Source organism: Phyllobates terribilis, unplaced genomic scaffold (genome assembly GCF_046119375.1).
Source record: "Phyllobates terribilis strain yellow unplaced genomic scaffold, ASM4611937v1 Scaffold_11__3_contigs__length_659146591, whole genome shotgun sequence".
Classification (NCBI taxonomy): domain Eukaryota; kingdom Metazoa; phylum Chordata; class Amphibia; order Anura; family Dendrobatidae; genus Phyllobates; species Phyllobates terribilis.
In genome coordinates this window covers 591569354-591589898 of record NW_027362771.1, presented here as the reverse complement: position 1 = coordinate 591589898, position 20545 = coordinate 591569354, and the positions used below count along the sequence as shown (strand labels likewise).

Below are 20545 nucleotides of genomic sequence, written 5' to 3'. Positions count from 1 at the left end.
GCAGACTGACCAGGCCCCTTATGCTAGCCAGTACTCCCGGGAGGGTCTGCCTTAATATCATCAGTAAAGACCCTGAACTGCACTGCAAAGACTCTGAGTCGTTCCTGCTTTCTCACCGCATACAGCACTACTAGTACTGGGACGCCCGCGCACCATCACCCCCATCATCCACATTCCCTGCCCTGAGGCTATACTCTTCCCGTGGGGAGTTATCCCATCCTTTGCTGCACACACCACACCAGCCTCAGCGGTCTGCCTCGCAGCGGCGGTACACCCTGACCGCAATCCACGGGTGGCGTAGTCGGACATTAAACCACAAAAACCCTATAAAGACTGCCACTGGTTTGACCATCCTGAGCCACGGGACCGGGTCGCCGCCACGGAGACTACAACCCCCAGAGACCCGGCTCCGGGTATCCCACACACGTGCACACTCGGCCCAGGGAGCGCACCAACTTTGGCGTAGTCGGCAGGATTTCGTGCCCGCAACCACCGGGTACTGCGCGCCTTCAAAAGACTGTCATACCTGCCGTGGTGAAGGTTCCCGTCATCCAGAGCTGTTTCCCGCCGTCTTCAGCCGTTTCCCGCCATCTCCAGTCGGTTCCCGCCATCCGCAGCTGTTTTCCCACCATCTGCAGTCGTTTTCCTGCAATCGGACGCCATCTTCGGGACGCCGCGCGGGAAGAAGAGGGGCGTGGACGCCGAAAGCGCGCGAGACCGGAATCTCCGCCCCACACACCGACACTGCGTAAGATCCTGGAAGGGAGAGAGAGGGACGCTGACATCACCAGGACGCGACGCAAGGTCCTCGTCCGGAACAGCACCAGCGGAGCCGCGGCCTACAGAAGAGGATCGTCGGAAGGTAGGCCACACTTAACTAGGGGGGAGGAAGATGACGGACACGGAGGGACCCTCTACCACCAGCGCGGCCACTGCCGCAGTAATGCCATTTACAATGCCTTACATCCCCGGAGCGGCCTGGCTGCCCCAATACTCAGGGGAGTCGCATACCCTAAGCGACTTTAAAGAGAGACTGTACAGCCTATTTAAGGTATACTCCCTGACAGAGGGCCAGAAAGTGAGCATATTGATAGGCCAGCTAACCGGCGCAGCCCAGCGTGAAGTAAAGTCCTGGTCAGTCCAGGACAAGGAGACCGTAAAGGAGATCTTGGCCCGTCTGAAGGACACTTTTGATACCCGCACCTCGGTCGAGATCAAAATGAGATTTTATGGGTGCAAGCAGCGGGCCCAAGACAGTATAAGAGACTATGCTTTGAGTTTGCAAGAGGCCCTGGGAGCCGTTAAACAGGCAGACCCTGACAGTGTGCAGATGAACTGTTAACTGAGCAATTCATTGAGGGTCTGCTGTCCAACGCCCACCGAACCCAGTTGCTTGCAATGGCCTTGCAGAACCCTGGTTTAGACTTTGCAAAGTTCAAAGATAAGGCCATCTGGGTGCTCCGAGAACCGGCATCGGGTAGCACTGTAACCCACCGGCGCCCTGCTATTACCTATCATCAAGAGGCGGCGCCCTTGTCTGCAGAGCCTGTAGGAGCTGGTGCGCAGGCTTTGGACAACAACCCGGCTACAGACCTGCACCATCAGGTCCAAGAACTAACTAAAAGCGTAGCCGCGATAACCCGAACTGTGCAGTCTTTTCAGGTCTCTCCTCCAGGAAGGATCAAGCCGGCCACCAGTCCGGAGGACGTCCCGTGGCACCGACAGAGGAGGATCCCATCGTCCAGATGAAGACCCAGTGACAGATACAATGAGGAGGGACAACCCATCTGCCTCCACTGCAATCAACCCGGACATATGGCAAGGTACTGTCATTTAAACAGGCACAACCTGGGGCAGAGGGCCAACCCCCAGGCATAAGATCATCAGGCCCATCGAACTGGCGTGATAAATACGTAGGGGGACGTCCGGTCTTGCCTGTGGTACTGGATGGCATTCCTATGAGCGCCCTACTAGACACTGGGTCACAGGTGACTACCATCCCGTACATGCTCTTTAAGCGGTACTGGAATGACTTGGACATAACCCGCTACCCAGATGACGACCTGAGTATCATCGCCAGCAATGGTCAGCCCGTGCCGCAGGTGGGGTTCAAAGAGGTGACCATTAAGGTCGGTAAGGTCGAACTGGCGGCACAAGGACTGATTATTGTGGACATTGAAAGTCATGAGAGTCACCCTAGAATAACCTTGGGAACTAACGTGATTGAAAATTGTCTTGCAGAGGTGATTCTCATCTTACAGCAGGTTGCCAAGAACGCCAGTTCCAGCCAGCAGCGTGTCCTCCAAAAAGAGGTTCGGGCACTGATGAAACGGCACCAGGTGGAATTATCTGGTGGCGAGATTGGTAGCGTGAGAATGTGTGACCCGTTCCCTATTGCCATGCCCCCGAAAAGTGAGATGATGATATGGTGCCGGGCAGCTATTGGTCTAAGAGGTAGAGACTACCAAGCAATGGTAGAGCCCGTCTACTCAGACAGTAGGCCCACCATTTTGACAGCACGGGGAGTGGTCGATGTACGTCATGGGAGGGTACCTGTCCGCATCGTAAATATCGGGGAGAGAGAAGTACACCTGCCCCGGTATGCCACGCTAGCCAAATTGTTCACCATAAACCAAAATTCTGTAAAGGCCGTAGAACCCTTCCCTCCATCTCAACCAGAGGAAGGTAACGGCTCTAAGAAACAAATGGAGGACTGGAGTCAGCAACTGCATTTGGGTACTGACTCCACTCCCTCACACCAAAAACAGGGAGTCTACCGGGTGGTTCAGGAGTACAAAAGAGTCTTTAGTAAACACCCGCTAGACTTCGGGCGAGTAAAGGGGGTAGAACATCACATCCCCACAGGAGACCATCCACCCATAAAGGAAAGATACCGACCTGTACCCCCTGCACACTCTCAGCATGCAAAAGGGATGTTGCGGGACATGAAGGAGGCTGGGGTAATCAGGGACAGCTGTAGCCCCTGGGCAGCTCCACTAGTTTTAGTGAAAAAGAAGGACAACACAATGAGAATGTGTATAGACTACAGAAAGGTCAACCGTATCACACACAAAGATGCGTACCCGTTACCTAGAATAGAAGAATCTTTAGCTGCATTAAAATCTGCTAACTTCTTCTCCACTTTGGATGTTACTAGCAGGTACTGGCAGGTTCCTGTAGCAGAAGCAGACAAGGAGAAGACTGCATTCACCACCCCGATGGGTCTCAGCGAATTCAACTGTATGCCGTTCAGGCTCTGCAACGCACCAGGAACCTTCCAGCAGTTGATGGAATGCTGTCTGGGACACCGGAATTTCGAGACGGTCCTGTTATGCATGGACGATGTCATCGTTTATTCCAAAACCTACGAGGACCATCTGAAACACCTGGCAGAAGTGTTTGACGCCCTGGCAAGCTACGGCCTAAAGGTGAAACCCTCCAAGTGTCACCTGCTGAAACCAAAGGTGCAGTACCTGGGACACGTGGTGAGTGCTGACGGAGTGGCTCCCGACCCCGATAAGATCACCGTGATTAAAGACTGTCCAAGACCCTCCAGCATAAAGGAAGTGCGGCAGTTCCTCGGGTTGGTAGGCTACTACCGAAGATTCATTCCCGGTTTCACCAAAATGGCAGCTCCTATGCAGGACCTCCTGATAGGTCAATCCAGGAAGGCCAAAAACCAGAAGCCGCCCTTCAGGTGGGAAAAGCTGGAAGAGGAGTCCTTCCGCCAGCTGAAGATGGCCCTCATGGGGGATGAAATCCTGGCGTACCCTGACTACAGCCAGGCCTTTATCCTCCACATGGACGCGAGCAACATCGGGCTAGGAGCCGTACTGTCCCAGATCCAGCAGGGGAAAGAACGGGTAATCGCTTACACCAGCCGAAAACTACGGCCCACAGAGAGAAACCCTGAGAATTATAGCTCATTCAAGCTAGAGTTCCTGGCAGTGGTGTGGGCAGTGACCGAACGTTTCAAGCATTACCTTGCCTCTTCCAAGTTCACCGTGTACACGGATAACAACCCGTTGACACACCTGGACACTGCAAGACTTGGTGCCCTGGAGCAGAGATGGATGGCCCGCCTGTCCAACTATGAATTCACCATCAAATAATGGGCGGGACGCTCAAATGCCAATGCGGATGCCCTGTCCAGAATGCCAAACTTACCGGACGTAGGGGAAGATCCAGAAGAACTGGAAGAAGTCGAGCTCCCTGCGTTCCACCGTCATGGGATTACCCTGTATTCCCACCATGTAAGGGACAGGCCCTCTGCTACGTTCAATCCCTTACCCCACTACAGCTGGGCGGAGACACAAGACAGTGATCCCGCAGTCCGTCTGGTGAAGGAAATGCTGACACAGGCTGATGCCCGTCTTGACCCAGACGCTCCGGAGGAGACTAAGCAACTGTGGAAAGAGAAAAGTAAGCTGTTTCTTTACAAGGAGAAGCTGTGCCGGAGAATGGTCAACTCAAGAACACATGAGTTGACCTGGCAGGTATTGGTCCCAAGACTATATGCGGCTATGGTTCTGGAGGCATACCACGGCGGAGCAGGACACTTCGGATGGAAGAAGCTGGAGTTCCTGTTGTGTGGATGGTTCTACTGGGTAGGCATGAGAGGAGCCATCGAGAGGTGGTGTAGAGACTGTGGCCCGTGCAACCTAAGAAGGAAGGACCGCACCAGCCAGAAGACTCCCCTGCAGCCCATCATCACCAGGCAGCCACTGGAACTGGTAGCCCTGGACCATGTGAAACTGGCTCCAAGCAAATCTGGGTACGTCTACGCCCTCACAATCGTAGATTACTACTCCCGGTTCCTGGTGGTGGTCCCTGTCAAGGACTTAATGGCTCAAACAGCAGCTAGAGCCTTCCAGCAGAACTTCTGCCGTCCACACGGGTATCCGGAGCAAGTGTTGACTGACCAAGGGCCAGCCTTAGAAGCGGAGGTCTTCCAAGAGTTCTGCAATCTGTATGGCTTGAGGAAGATAAGAACAACGCCCTATCACCCTCAGACCAACGGACTATGTGAGAAAATGAACCAGGTGGTGATAGACCTGCTAAAAACGTTGCCCCTGGAAGAACGCAGTCTCTGGCCAGAAAAACTGCCTGATCTGGTGGACTTATATAATCACATCCCTGTAGGTTCCACCAACTGTACCCCGGCTTACCTAATGAGAGAAAGACCTGGTAAGCTGCCTATTGACCTGGATATTGGAGTCCTGACACCTGAGGACACCTCGCCAGAGGCAGACTGGGATACAGAACAGCAGCAGCAGTATCGGAAAGTACAGGAGAGCGTCGAGCGAAGTCTGTCTCAAGCAAGAGAAAGGCAAGAGAAGACTTATAACCAGCATGCTCCCGCTGTTCCCCTGGTACCTGGAGAGCAGGTCTTGAAGAGAAAGAGGCGGCTCCACAAGTTGGACGACCAGTGGGAGAAGGACCCGTACACAGTACTGCCTTCAAGTCATGATAACCCAAAAGTCTGCATAATCAGTAAGGATGGAGGAGAGACCACAGCCATTGTTTCCAGAGACCACCTGAAAAAGTGTCCCGAGCAGCTGCAAAGCCCTGACGAAGATCAAGAGAACCCTCAACCCGCAGAGGAAAGGGAAGAAATGATCAGTACCGTACTCGGAGACTTTCCCTGGTCCTGGACTCAAATCAACAACGCAGTCATGGTACACGTCCTCACCTTTCTCCAACCAGCCCCTCAAGGGCCTACAGAAGAACAGGGAGTGTCAGAAGAGCAGCCGGCCCAGGAGGCAGAAGAATCCATACCAGCAGCCCAGGAGAATCAACCCTCTGCTAGTAGTGAGCCTGCCGTGCCCCTAGTAAGCCAAAGAGTGCACAGAAAGCTGCCAGGCCTGCCCGTAACACCTTCTACACCCTGTAGTGCAGAACCAGATAGTGGGTTACGTAGGTCCACCAGGAGCACTAGAGGACAGATGCCTGCTCGCTGGAGAGTCTAATGCCAAGTATATATTTACCTGTACATACGTAAATGCTGAAAAAGGTTTATGTTTTTGTTGCCTGTTCATTGATTATGTTTCTCTAGTTACCCTGCAGGTTTATTTGGACTGACAGGTTATGGACGCTGAGTAACCGGAACTAAATTGTAGATAGTTGCACCTTGGTGCCTCTTGCAAAGATGGCCACGGAAGAGAAAAAACTGTCTGGCGTGGCCTCCTTGTGGCCCAAAGTAGCTAGCCTCAGCCTTGAAGCCACGCCCAGGGCCAACGTTTGGGGTTTGCTTTGGACAGGTCCCCTACTTTGTTCCAAGACTTCACTTTGTTGGGTGACATGGACACCCGGTTACGGACACACCGTGACCTCTAAAGACTAAAGCTTCTTGTACATATGTTGTTGTATTATTGTTTATACCCTGTGCTTGTGTTTTCTTAAAAATGTGTTTAGTCCCGGAGTACTAAAATTTACTATGGGGGAATGTGGCACCCCAGGGGTCTGGTTACCACAGTAATAGAAATATTACGTCTGAGAGCAAGTGGGAGGTTTCCTGGTCAGGAGCCCTTAAGCATGCAACACCTCCTGCCCAGTCCTGGGAGGGGAGGAATCTGCCCTTATAAACTAGGTCTGGGGCGGGATTAGTCAGTCAGAGCCTGGAGTGAAGTTCCAGACACAGGGCGAGAAACAGCTAGGTGCTCTGTAGGAGCAGGAGCTGAGTGCCAGGGACTGGAAGCAGATATATTGCTCGTCCTGGCTGAAGAGACTACTACCGGACAACGGAGTCCGAGGCTGTGGGAACCTCTAAGTCCAGCAGCAGAAACCAGCCGGCAGGGGATTCCAGGTCCTCTGGCCATAGAAGCCCGGAGGCTCAGTCACAAGGAAGGGACCAGCACCGCCATCGAGGAGCGGAGGCTATCAGAAGGCCCCAAGTCACCAGCCATACGGGTGAGCACCACACGGTATACTCAGGGACATGGGCTACTTCCACTCGCTTACAGCAAGGTAGCCAGGAAGAGTGCAGATAGACGGGGAGGCCTACAACTCCACCTGTCCAGGGGAACTCCTGCTTGCTCGCAGACAGACAAGGCCCCTTATGCTAGCCAGTACTCCCGGGAGGGTCTGCCTTAATATCATCAGTAAAGACCCTGAACTCCACTGCAAAGACTCTGAGTCGTTCATGCTTTCTAACCCCATACAGCACTACTAGTACTGGGACGCCTGCGCACCATCACCCCCATCATCCACAGTTTCTGCACTGAGGCTATACTCTTCCTGTGGGGAGTTATCCCATCCTTTGCTGCGCACACCAGACCAGCCTCAGCGGTCTGCCTCGCAGCGGCGGTACACCCTGACCGCAATCCACGGGTGGCGTAGTCGGACATTAAACCACAAAAACCCTATAAAGACTGCCACTGGTTTGACCACCCTGAGCCACGGGACCGGGTCGCCACCACGGAGACTACAACCCCCAGAGACCCGGCTCCGGGTATCCCACACACGTGCACACTCGGCCCAGGGGGCGCGTCAGTAGCACCTGCCCCTCTGGCTCCCTCCTTGTTCCAAGGCACAGAGGTTCCACCACCCGGACCCGTTCACACCACTTTTCCTATGGGCATTGATATTGTCTTTTTATTCCACTGCGACCACCTCGTCTCTTCCAAGGGGCATTAAAACCGTCTTGTTAAGCTCCTGCGACCTCCACCACTTTTTCAAGGGGCATTGATATTGTCTTTTTATTCCACTGCGACCTCCACCATTCTTCCAACGGGCATTGCTTTTCCTCCTAATTTTAGTCAGCTTTTGCTTTTCAATGCATAGGCGAACACTAAGGGAGACCCACTCCCCAATAATGGGTAGAAAGATTTTAGTACGCTGTAATCCATATCTGTTTCAAGGGGCATTGCAGTTCCTCATAATTTTTGGAAAGCCTTCCATTCACTGCTTAGGCCAACTGTGCACAGGAGACCCAGTTGCTATAAATGGAAAAAACGGTTTAGTTAACCCTCCGTCACATACAATAGGCCTGACAGGCACATCTCTTTTACTTTCATTTCTCCTTCCTCACCAGATTGTGAGGAAATCCCCTCCCTCCAGGTAGTCTCCTGTCTCTAGCAGCTCTGTGAAGCCTCATACCACAGTTGGATTGCAGAGCTTCAGGAGGACAGATATAACTGCGCTAATCTCTCAGGCTCATTGTATGTGAACACATCACACTCAATAAGGTTGGTATTTTATGTTTTTTATTCATCACAGTTGTTTATTTAGCTTGTTTTATGAATGTATAGCACAAAGTCTGAGGATATTTCATAGAAATAAGGCAGATTAAAAAAAGAAAGTGTGCTGCTCAGGCATATACAGTAGTTCCCTAACACATATTCCTTCTCTTGCTTCAGATTATCTGCTGAAATGGAGAGGAAAATGTACAATTTATCAAAAACCTTGATGTTGAGGAAGTAACAAACATGCTGTTAGATGATGCAGACCCCACACTGAATGAGGATTTAGGAGAGGAAAGTGAGATTGATTCTCATGATGAGATGGAAGTATGTGAAGTGGATTCTGAAACAGAGCAAGATGGTGACAGTGATGAGGATGAAGATGTAGAATCTTATTATATGGGAAAAGATAAAAAAAAAACAATGGAACAAGAAGCCACTCCAGAAAAAACGTAGGGAACCTCAAAAGATTATTACTCACCTTCCTGCAGTTATAGGAACTGCAAGTAATGCAAAAATTGCAGTTGAATGTTGGAATAGTTTATTCACAAATGACATTCTGGACTCTCTTGTCACATATACCAACCAATATATAGACATTATAAAGGACAAGCTCATCTGCAACAGAACCATCAAGGCCACAGATGAAATAGAACTGCGTGCTTTTGTTGGATTATTATACCTTGCAGGAGCTTATAGGGCAAATAGACAAAGTTTGGAGGAACTTTGGAGTAAAGATGGGGATGGAGTTGAAAAATTTGACCTTGTTATGTCCATAAACATATTCAAGCTTCTAATTCGGTTTGACGACAGAACTACCCGAACCGAACGTAAAACACATGACCGACTTGCTCCAATTCGTGATATATTCCAAAAATTTGTTGAAAACTGTAAAAAAAGCTATTGCCCTGGGGAGAATCTCACTATTGACTAAATGCTCCCTGGTTTTCGTGGTAAATGTGCCTTTCGTCAATATATTCCATCAAAGCCTAACAAATATGGAATGAAAATGTATGCCCTTGTTGATGCCAGTAAGACCTACACTTACAACCTGGAAGTTTATGCAGGAAAACAACCAGAAGGTCCTTACTGTGTCAGCAACAAACCCAGTGATGTTGTAAAAAGACTGGCTGAGCCCTTATTTGGATCGGGTCGCAATATAACAGCTGACAATTGGTTTTCAAATTGTGATCTGATTGATTATCTGAAAATGCAGAAGCTTTCATATGTCGGAACTGTAAGAAAAAATAAAAAAGAATTGCCTACACAGTTTGTAAGTGTGAAAGGGAGACAACAGTACAGCAGTATGTTTGCATTCCATAATGGAAAGGTTTTGGTTTCCTATGTACCACAAGCAAAAAAAATTGTACTTCTTCTATCAACACTTCATCATGATGATGCCATCGATCCTAGGACTGAGGCACAAAAAAAACGGAGATAATTACATTTTATAATACAACCAAAGGGGGTGTTGATACAGCTGATCAGATGTGCTCAACTTTCAACGTCAGCAGAAACACCAAATGCTGGCCAATGGTCATATTTTTTGCTATGTTGAATTTGGGTGGTATAAATTCACAAGTCATTTACCTTGAAAACAAGCTTGAACCGCTCCGTAGACGATTCTATCTGAAAAAATTGGCCCATGAACTAGTGCTTGGAGAGCTACGCAGGAGAAGTATGAAAACAATCGGTATCCCCTCTCGCCTTCAAGTTCAGCTCAAAAGATTCTGCCCAGAAGATGATAGTGAAAATTCACCACCTGCACCACCTCCCAAAAGAAGGAGATGCACCACCTGCACCACGGAAAGCGGAATCAGAAGGCTTTCTAATTCTGAATGTCACAAATGTCATAATGCAATCTGCCTGACACATGCAAAAATGATGTGTAATTCTTGCTCTTTGCTCTGCAAGTGTAATTTTTCTGGGGAAACTTCAGGATCTAATTCTGATTGAATATGTGTTTAATAGTACTTAAGGTACCTTAAAATTAAGTTTGTTTCCATAAATTTTCTTTGTAGAGTTTTTTAACAGAGTCGAACTGGGGACTATTTGGCGGGAGTTTTGAAATGTTTGTATTTCAGAGTTATTAGTTTTATGTTAAGTAAATGGGTTTTTTTTGCACCTGATTATGTGTAGTCTCTTTTATTACATCCCTATGAAGGTCACTGATCACTTTTAGAGCACTGAAATTGCAAACATTAGATATTATAGGTATTTTTCTAGCCTGCGCCTGACAGTCACATTGTATGTGAACTCGTTAGAACCGATATTGTATGTGACGGAGGGTTAAGGCCCTCTGACCTCCAAGGGGCATTGGAGTGCCTTGAAATTTTTGGTAGGCATTGCACTCACTGTATGCCCTATAACTGTGTAGCGAACCGCTCCTTTTGGTACAGAAACATATCCTACAAGACATGTGTGGTTGACTGGCCTGATATTGATGTGAATGGTCCCTGTTCCTCCTGCTCTTTCTCCTTTGCCACCACCTCATTCATCATTCATCACCTGATGCTTTGTTTTAGCGGGAGTCATAGAACTGGGATAGTAGCAGGAAAACATCCAGCAATCCTCGAAGGAGGTAGAATATGCGCCAAAACGCTGACCACCGCAGGCCTAGCCGCTATTGCATACATGCGCTTGCATTCCAAGAAAATAAAGCAGACGCTAACTTCTATCATCATCATCATGCTCCTCACCTTGGCACTCTCAACTCCCCTGATGTAGAAGCCAGGGCCCACCGGAGGAGTCTGGCTCTCTGGTGGGCTCGTCCAATGCTGCCCTAAAGCAGGCCGGGCTAAGAAAAGTGTGCTGGGAACTTCCAAGGAGAAATAGGGGCGGCTGGGGACCGTTTATGGACACCCGGTCGCCCCCTGGTGGCTGGGGACCGAGCGTGGACACCTGGCCGCCGGGTGGCTGGGGACTGAGTATGGATATCTAGCTGCCAAAGCAGCCATGAGGTAGTGGCCAGCTTCGGCCTCCTCCAAACTAAAAGGCCCCATTTCAAGTGCAAGCTAGCAGTATGGTATTGCAGCCTGGGGGTGGGTGGGTGGCAGGCTGCATACTTGCGCTTGCATTGCAAGGAATGGGGGAGGTACAATTGAACACTGCCCTGGGACAAGGACTTGCCCGGGGATAGTTGCAAGTCTGCATCTTCTGATGCGGAAAGGATCACTTCTGATGGGCACACTTTTAGGCAGTGACCTGGGTTTCAGAGATGCTTCCAGGGGTCTTCCTCATGCTGTTCCCATGTCTTTTCAGCACTGTATGCATGTGTCACACAGCACATGGCCAGATAAGATTGTAAAATGTTAAAATGACATTTCCCGGTGAATGCATTTGTCACGGTTGAAAGCAATACAAAAGTGCAAAAACGCATAAAAAATGCTACTTGTGAACATAGCCCAAGGTGTGGAGGAGTATTTTTGTTTTTGGTTATTTATTTTACCTTATACACAAGTCTTTTCCCTGGAAAGGAAGTTCCTTAACATATTTCACAGGAAAACCGTTTCAGTTTCGCTTTTGAACGTTTTATTGTGACCCCGTAAAAGTGGCTTAATACCTCTGACCACGTTGTTGACAGCAGTATCCTGAGGGTCAGAAATGCTTCCTGGGGCGATCCCCATGCTGTCCCCATGTCATTTGAGCACTGTCACTATCGTTTTAGGCACATTTTAAGCTTTCTTCCGACTGCCGGGGGTGCCGCCACAAAAATGCTCGGGTCTCCAATAGACTAACATTGGGCTTGTTGCTCGGGTCGAGCATCCGAGTATCACGGTGAGCTCGGCCCGAGCTTTGAGCACCAGAGCATTTTAGTGCTCGCTCAACACTAATAGCTATAGATATGTTGGATTTTTATTTTCCTATCATGCCGGTCCAAATCTTTTGCTTTGCTGACTATAACTATACAGTTCCCACTAAGGGGGTCCACTATTATTGTTTTATGATTTAACAATCTCGAGCCATGGTGACTTGATGGATGAACGCTCTGTAGGAAGATCGATCTTTTACAAGCATAGATAGTATCAAGCCATCGGGTTGCTGTTCCTCCTCTTCACCTTGTTTCTTTTATTCTTCTGATCATGATGTCCTTCTCCAATGATTGCTTTCTTTGTATGATGGGTCCAAAGCTGGCAAGTCACAGCATGGTGATTCTTGCTTCAAGTGACATGTCTGGCTTGATTTGTTCTTCTTGCCATCCATGGTATTGATAACATCCTTCTCCAGCACCACATTTCGAAGGCGTCAATTCTTCTTCTGCCTTTGTTTCTTTATTGTCCAGGTTTTGCATCCATATGTTACCATAAAAAAGACCAAACTATGTATGAGCCGTGTCTTCATCACCAGTGAAATGTTCTTTGATTTGAAGACCTTGTCTGGTGACTTCATTGTTTATTTGCCCATAGCTATTCTCCTATTATCATCCAGTGATCATCCCTCCGAGTAGGTTAAAATCCTATAAAACTTCCAGTTTGCTACCGTCCTTCTCAAATGTTCTCAAATGTTGTCCCAGTCTGAGGTGCCCACTACCAGTTCATAAAGATGGCACTGCCCTCAATACTCACTATATAAAGCTGCGTGTCAATAGACCCCTTTATTAACACTTTCAGAATATACAACTAAAATGAATAATGTGTGATTATATCTACCACATCTGACATAAAGTAGATTTGCTTGGCTAAGAGGAGACTTAAGTATATGGAAGGAACAGAAAAACCAAGTACAGTCATTAATATTACAGTTATATGAAAAAGTTTGGGCACCCCTATTAATCTTAAGCTTAATGTTTTATAAAAATTGGTGTTTTTGCAACAGCTATTTCAGTTTGATATATGTAATAACTGTTGGACACAGTAATGTTTCTGCCTTGAAATGAGGTTTATTGTACTTACAGAAAATGTGCAATCTGCATTCAAACAAAATTTGACAGGTGCATAAGTATGGGCACCCTTATCATTTTCTTGTTTTAAATACTCCTACCTACTTTTTACTGACTTACTAAAGCACTTTTTTTGGTTTTGTAACCTCATTGAGCTTTGAACTTCATAGCCAGGTGTATGCAATCATGAGAAAAGCTACTTAAAGTGGCCACTTGCAAGTTGTTCTCCTGTTTGAATCTCCTCTGAAGAGTGGCATCATGGGCTCCTCAAAACAACTGTGAAATGATCTGAAAACAAAGATTATTCAACATAGTTGTTCAGGGGAAGGATACAAAAAGCTGTCTCAGAGATTGAACCTGTCAGTTTCCACTGTGAGGAACATAGTAAGGAAATGGAAGAACACAGGGACAGTTCTTGTTAAGGCCAGAAGTGGCAGGCCAAGAAAAACATCAGAAAGGCAGAGAAGAAGAATGGTGAGATCAGTCAAGGACAATCCTCAGACCACCTCCAGAGAGCTGCAGCATCAACTTGCTGCAGATGGTGTCACTGTGCATCGGTCAACTATACAACGCACTTTGCACAAGGAGAAGCTGTATGGGAGAGTGATGCGAAAGAAGCCGTTTCTGCAAGCACGCCACAAACAGAGTTGGCTGAGGTATGCAAAAGCACATTTGGAGAAGCCAATTTCTTTTTGGAAGAAGGTCCTGTGGACTGATGAAACCAAGATTGAGTTGTTTGGTCATACAAAAAGGCGTTATGCATGGCGGCAAAAAAACACAGCATTCCAAGAAAAACGCTTGCTACCCACAGTAAAATTTGGTGGAGGTTCCATCATGCTTTGGGGCTGTGTGGCCAATGCCGGCACCCGGAATCTTGTTAAAGTTGAGGGACGCATGGATTCCACTCAGTATCAGCAGATTCTTGACAATAATGTTCAAGAATCAGTGACAAAGTTGAAGTTACGCAGGGGATGGATCTTTCAGCAAGACAATGATCCAAAACACCGCTCCAAATCTACTCAGGCATTCATGCAGAGGAACAATTACAATGTTCTGGAATGGCCATCCCAGTCCCCAGACTTGAATATCATTGAACATCTGTGGGATCATTTGAAGAGGGCTGTCCATGTTCGGCGACCATCAAACTTAACTGAACTGGAATTGTTTTGTAAAGAGGAATGGTCAAAAATACCTTCATCCAGGATCCAGGAAATCATTAAAAGCTACAGGAAGCGACTAGAGGCTGTTATTTTTGCAAAAGGAGGATCTACTAAATATTAATGTTACTTTTCTGGTGAGGTGCCCATACTTATGCACCTGTCAAATTTTGTTTGAATGCAGATTGCACATTTTCTGTTAGTACAATAAACCTCATTTCAAGGCAGAAACATTACTGTGTCCAACAGTTATTACATATATCAAACTGAAATAGCTGTTGCAAAAACACCAATTTTTATAAAACATTAAGCTTAAGATTAATAGGGGTGCCCAAACTTTTTCATATAACTGTATGGTGGCAAATGATTATAATTTTCATATTGAGTGACTTTTACGAATCAGCTGTGTGTAAGCATAAGGAATAACACTACTTCTGGCCGTTATATTGTATGATTTGTATCCTTTATGTAATACCATTTTTTCCCCTTTACAGACTCTATCTGTAACTTTCAGTTGTCTCTGAGGAAGAGGGTGAAGATAAGCTGCTACGATGTCTCCTGCACACATAGACATGAAGGATTCCCCCTTTCTTGTCTCTATGCAGCTCATATTCAGAAGCAGCAGCGCATGCAGGACATTGTATATCAATACTGAGCAGTGTAGCTGTGAGTCCAGCACTTGGATGAGATAACAATTACTGGAAAGCTACAGATGTATCTCTCCTCTCTCCCCTCACTATAAACTTCAATAGGCAGCTGTAATTACATCCATCAGGATGCTGGTTATTTGTCTTGAGTAAGATGGATAGTTTTAGAATGAGGAATTCAGGGGTTCAGGACGTAGTGGCTCATAAGTGCAGAAAGAAGCAGATTTCTTTGTTCAGATATATCCCAAAATTTCTAATTTTCACTTGTACTATTGCTTTCTATAAAGCTTATAGAAAGGACAGTGACATTTAAGACTTTGGACATACCTGTTCTGTGAACCTGGCTGAGAATTTCTTGTATACGTCGGTGCTCCGATTAGTCAGGTCATCGGTGAATGCCTCATTCACAATGTAGACTGTGACGTTGACCTTGATGATGACTTTAGCTAAAAGCATATGCATTATTGCTATAACAGAACTACTGTGTATTCACAAAAAAATCAGCATTATTGTTGATGACATTGTTCCCAGCATAGCTGTAGATAGGCATTCCTTCACTGGTGGCTAGCACCCGGACACATGCCCAGGTAGTCATTCTGCAGCCATCCTACTCCCCTGGATCCTGGACTGAGTTCTGAGTTCTTTATGCTTACAGAATATGATATATTGGTTTTCACTGTAACCCACAGTTGTGATTTTAAGGCTGGACATTGACTTACAAAGCATTGACCTATAGGTGGCAGTAGAGAGGGAGTTTCCCGGAAGACACCTAAAATAATTATCTTTCACTTGGGAGGACATGACCCGCTCAGGTATTACTTGGACAGTCATTTAATATCAAGTAGCGTCATGTAATGCTTTGTTTTTCCTGTGGTGGCACTGTAGGGTATTTGATGTCGCCCATAGATTAGTCATTTAAGACCACACACAGTAGAAGGTGATCATTTAATTTTCAAGGGACTTTTGCAACTAAAGAAGTATTAGAATTTCCACTAAAGAACCATTTCCTACAACTGCCTCTTTATGAAACAACATAGCTACAACAGACCGTATCTCTACTTAAAGATGACCTTTCACCAGGTCAAAAGTAACCTCTTGTTTTATTCCTGTTGATTCCCTGAGAAATTCTGGGGGGTTTTTTTGTTGTTTTTTTTTTAATCTGCCTTATGGGTCCAGAGATATGGAACTTTATATTATGGGTATATATGGTCTTTATAAGGGGGTGTGGCTCACAGGGTGACACGCCCCAGAGGATCCTGTAAGCCATGCCCACTTTTGAGTACTATAAAAATTTTCACTAAATAAAAAGACCCATATGAAACCGCATGACGAATTGAAAAAAAAAATTTGGAAAACTTATCTGAGTGGGGGGAAATAAAATAAGAACAAGAACGGGCCAATTTTGCCCGGTGACAGGTTCTCTTTATAAGGATTATCTAAGATCAGCATGGCTGATTTTTTTTCAGAGACAGCACCACACCTGTCCACAGGTTGCATGTGGGTTTCAAGCTTGCTCTGCAATACCAGACACAACCACACGGTCAAGTGTGGTTTTATTTTTTAAAGAAAAAAAGTAATGTTTTTTTTCTAATTTCGAGACAAACCCTTTAAGACAAACTTTGGGACATTGACTTTCTTTTGTCAGTATTGACCATTAACTCTTAAACTTCAATTCCCAGGATCCTGTGGTCATTATGATGTGATCAGAAATTGCCAAGATTTTGAGTTTCCCATTTTTTCTAGTGGCAATGTGGGGAGCCAGTAGATTTAGTCTGTGATGTCTGATATACAAGTCATGAATGAACCAGATGGGAACAGATGGTAGCATCACTCACTAATATTCTAATATCTGCCCATCCAAATTACTCCGAAACAGTGGCCTGGGAATGCAATGCTCCATGGGATACAAACAATGCAAATTAGCTATCTCTCTGGTGCCACCTATAGGTAATTACTAGTGATGAGCGAGCATGCTCGCCACTGCTCGGTACTCGCCCGAGCATCTCAGTACTCGAGATGCTCGAAGCTCACCGAGTACTTGCGCGATGCTCGGGTGGGAGCTCGGGTCCCCATCCTGCATGTTTGGCGCTATTTAGAGCACCAATCATGCAGGGATTGTCTGCCACTCACTGTAATGTCACAGCCATGGTGTTTGTGGCATTACAGTGATTGCCCAAATCGATGGGAACAGTGCTCACAGTGAAACATGAAAAGCCCGCAATTCAGCAGCGGCATACACTGGTACCCGACAATGTAGAACAGAAAGAATAGAGCATCACACATAGATTATATAGATAGAAATATGTCAGTCACATATATAATAAGTACAGTGACAGTGTTGGTTACTGTACTTGTTATTTAGTGTTAAAATAAAGGATTTATTAAAAAAAAATAATAGTGTTTTCATTCACCGTCTCTTTAAAAAAGCTGGCCGGCAATTCCTCAGCGGCATACATCAGTACCCGACAATTTAGAACAGAAAGTATAGAGCATCACACATAGATTAGATAGATAGAAACATGTCAGTCACATATATAAGAAGTACAGTGACAGTGTTGGTTACTGTACTTGTCATTTAGTGTTAAAATAAAGGATTTATTTAAAAAAAATTGTCATGGGGTTCCCCGTAATTTTAGTCTCTAGCGGAGGTTAAACAGACAGCTGGGGCAGATGTTTGAAGCCTGGGAAGGGGATAATACCCACGGAGCTTCCCTGGCTACTAATATTAGCCCCCAGCTGAATACCAACCCTTACCAGCTATTAAAATGGGGGACCCCCCCAAAAAATGACGTGGGGTCCCCCCTATTTTAATAGCTAGCAAAGGCTAGGCAGATAGCTGGGGGCTGATATTAATAGCCCAGGAAGGGTGCCATGAATATTGGCCCCCTCTCAGGCTAGAAACACCAGCCGTCAGCCGCCCCAGAAATGGCGCATCCATAGGTTGCGCCAATTCTGGCACTTAGCCTCGCTCTTCCCACTGCCCTGTGGTGGTGGCAGTGGGGTAATACGGCTGATGTTGATGTCAGCTTATAATGCCAGCTGACATCAAGCCCAGGTTAGTAATGGAGAGGCGTCTATATGACACCCCCATTACTAACCCCATAGTCAAAGTTAAAAAAAAACACAAACACCCAGAATAAAGTCCTTTAATTGAAATAAACACACAATTTTTTAATGTTCTAAATTAAACCATACTTACCATCACGCCCATTCCAGCTGAAGCCAACGATCTCCTGCAATAAAAATAAAATAATAAACCAACCTCATCGTTACCTTTCAATGGTTCCCAGGACAGCTTCAGCTCTGCTACATTCACATGACAGGCTGGATCGCAGCCGAAAGCTGCCATCCACTTGCCATGCCGCAGACACTGAGAAGCGCAGGCATGCTTGCGCTCCTCAGTGTCTGGCTGTGACGGCATAAAGATGAGCCGAGGTCATGTCCAATGAACTCAGCTCCCCTCATGCACGTCACTGACAGCGTGGGAGAATTCTCCTGCGCATGCGGTGAGCGTGAGAGAATTCTCCTGCGCATGCGGTGAGCGCAGGAGAATTCTCCCACGCTGTCAGTGACGTGCATGAGGTGAGCTCATGTCCAATGAACTCAGCTCACCTCATGCACGTCATTGACAGCGTGGGAGAATTCTCCTACGCTCAGCGCTTGAGCAGGAGAATTCTCCAACGCTGGGATGGCATTGAGATGAAAGGCTGGATGGCAGCGCTGCGCTGAGCGCTGCCATCCAGCATGCCATCCTTCATAGACACTGAATAGCGCAGGCATGCTTGCGTTCTGCAGTGTCTCTGAAGGATGAAAAGCTGGATGGCAGCGCTGAGCTGCGATCCAGCCTGTCATCAGAATGCCATCCCAGTGTGGGAGAATTCTCCTGCTCAAGCGCTGAGCGCAGGAGAATTAGAATTCTCCCACGCTGTCAATGACGTGCATGAGGTGAGCTGAGTTCATTGGACATGAACTCTGCTCATCTGGATGCCGTCACCGACAGACACTGAGGAGCACAAGCATGCCTGCGCTTCTCAGTGTCTGCGGCATGGCAAGCTGGATGGCAGCTTTCGGCAGCGATCCAGCCTGTCATGTGAATGTAGCAGAGCTGGAGCCGTCCTGGGAACCATGGAAAGGTAAGGATGAGGTTGGTTTATTATTTTATTTTTATTGCAGGAGATCGTTGTCTTCAGCTGGAATGGGCGTGATGGTAAGTATGGTTTAATTTAGAACAATAAAGAATTGTGTGTTTATTTCAATTAAAGGACTTTATTCTGGGTGTTTGTGTTTTTTTTAAACTTTGACTATGGGGTTAGTAATGGGGGTGTCTAATAGACGCCTCTCCGTTACTAACCTGGGCTTGATGTCAGCTGGCATTATAAGCTGACATCAACCCCAGCCCTATTACCCCACTGCCACAGCTACAGGGCAGAGGGAAGAGCGAGGCTAAGTGCCAGAATTGGCACATCCTATGGATGCGCCATTTCTGGGGCGGCTGACGGCTGGTGTTTCTAGCCTGGGAGGGGCCAATATTCATGGCACCCTTCCTGGGCTATTAATATCAGCCCCCAGCTGTCTGCCTAACCTTTGCTAGCTATTAAAATAAGGGGGCCCCCACGTCATTTTTTTTTGTGTCCCCCATTTTAATAGCTGGTAAAGACTAGGTATTCAGCTGGGGGCTGATATTAGTAGCCTGGGAAGCTCCGTGGGTATTACCCCCTTCCCAGGCTTCAAACATCTGCCCCAGCTGTCTGCTTAACCTCCGCTAGAGACTAAAATTACGGGGAACCCTATGCCAATTTTTTTTTAATAAATCCTTTATTTTAACACTAAATGACAAGTGCAGTAATCAACACTGTCACTGTACTTCTTATATATGTGACTGACATGTTTCTATCTATCTAATCTATGTGTGATACTCTATTCTTTCTGTTCTAAATTGTCAGGTACCGGTGTTTGCCGCTGATGAATTGCCAGCCGTTTTTTTTAAAGAGACGGGTGCATGAAAATAGGAGGGCCCTAGTGTGTTCCAAGTGCCCTGCTATGTTTTTCATGCACCCTCCTATATATCCTGCCTGCCTGTCTGCCTATATATTCTGCCTGCCTGACGTTTAATTGAGCACTGTTCCCATCGATTTGGGCAATTTTTGACCTTCTGCAGGCCGCCGGAGGGACCGCCAGAAAAATGCTCGAGTTTCCCATAGACTTACATTGGGCTCGTTGCTCGGGTCGAGCACCCGAATATTCCAATGTGCTCAACCCGAGCATCGAGCACCCGTGCATTTTAGTGCTCGCTCATCACTAGTAATTACCAATAAGTCAATGCCTAGCCTATAAAAGAGCTTTGAAACATGACTTGAGATATACGTAAAACCAAACACCCATCAGGTATATAGCTGTATCATGGTTTCTACTCCTCTTCAGTATTTAGTAAAGATGAAATAGTAAATTTTGCTACAAATTTTTATAAAAAAAACAACAGATTTTTTGGTATTAAATTTGTATAAATATAGCAAAATTGAGGATTCTAGGGGCCAATAAAATGTTAAAAAAGCAAAAACAATCATAGTCACATTCAGTCCTCCCTATATCTGCCACAGTTGTCCAGCCGATCCCCTGACTGTCCTCCTTCTTGTTTTTGGTCTCCAGGCACCACTGCTGACTAGGTCCTATGAAATCAACACG

General features: G+C 46.7%; 1 protein-coding gene across 1 annotated transcript in view; it reads right to left on the bottom strand.

Moving 5' to 3' along the window:
* Positions 1-20545, bottom strand: part of LOC141165381 (uncharacterized) — a 95681-nt gene that overhangs the window by 70415 nt on the left and 4721 nt on the right. The window contains exon 3 of the mRNA XM_073650974.1: positions 15191-15309. Coding sequence (XP_073507075.1) covers positions 15191-15309 — 119 coding nt within the window. The remainder of the gene's footprint in view (positions 1-15190; positions 15310-20545) is intronic.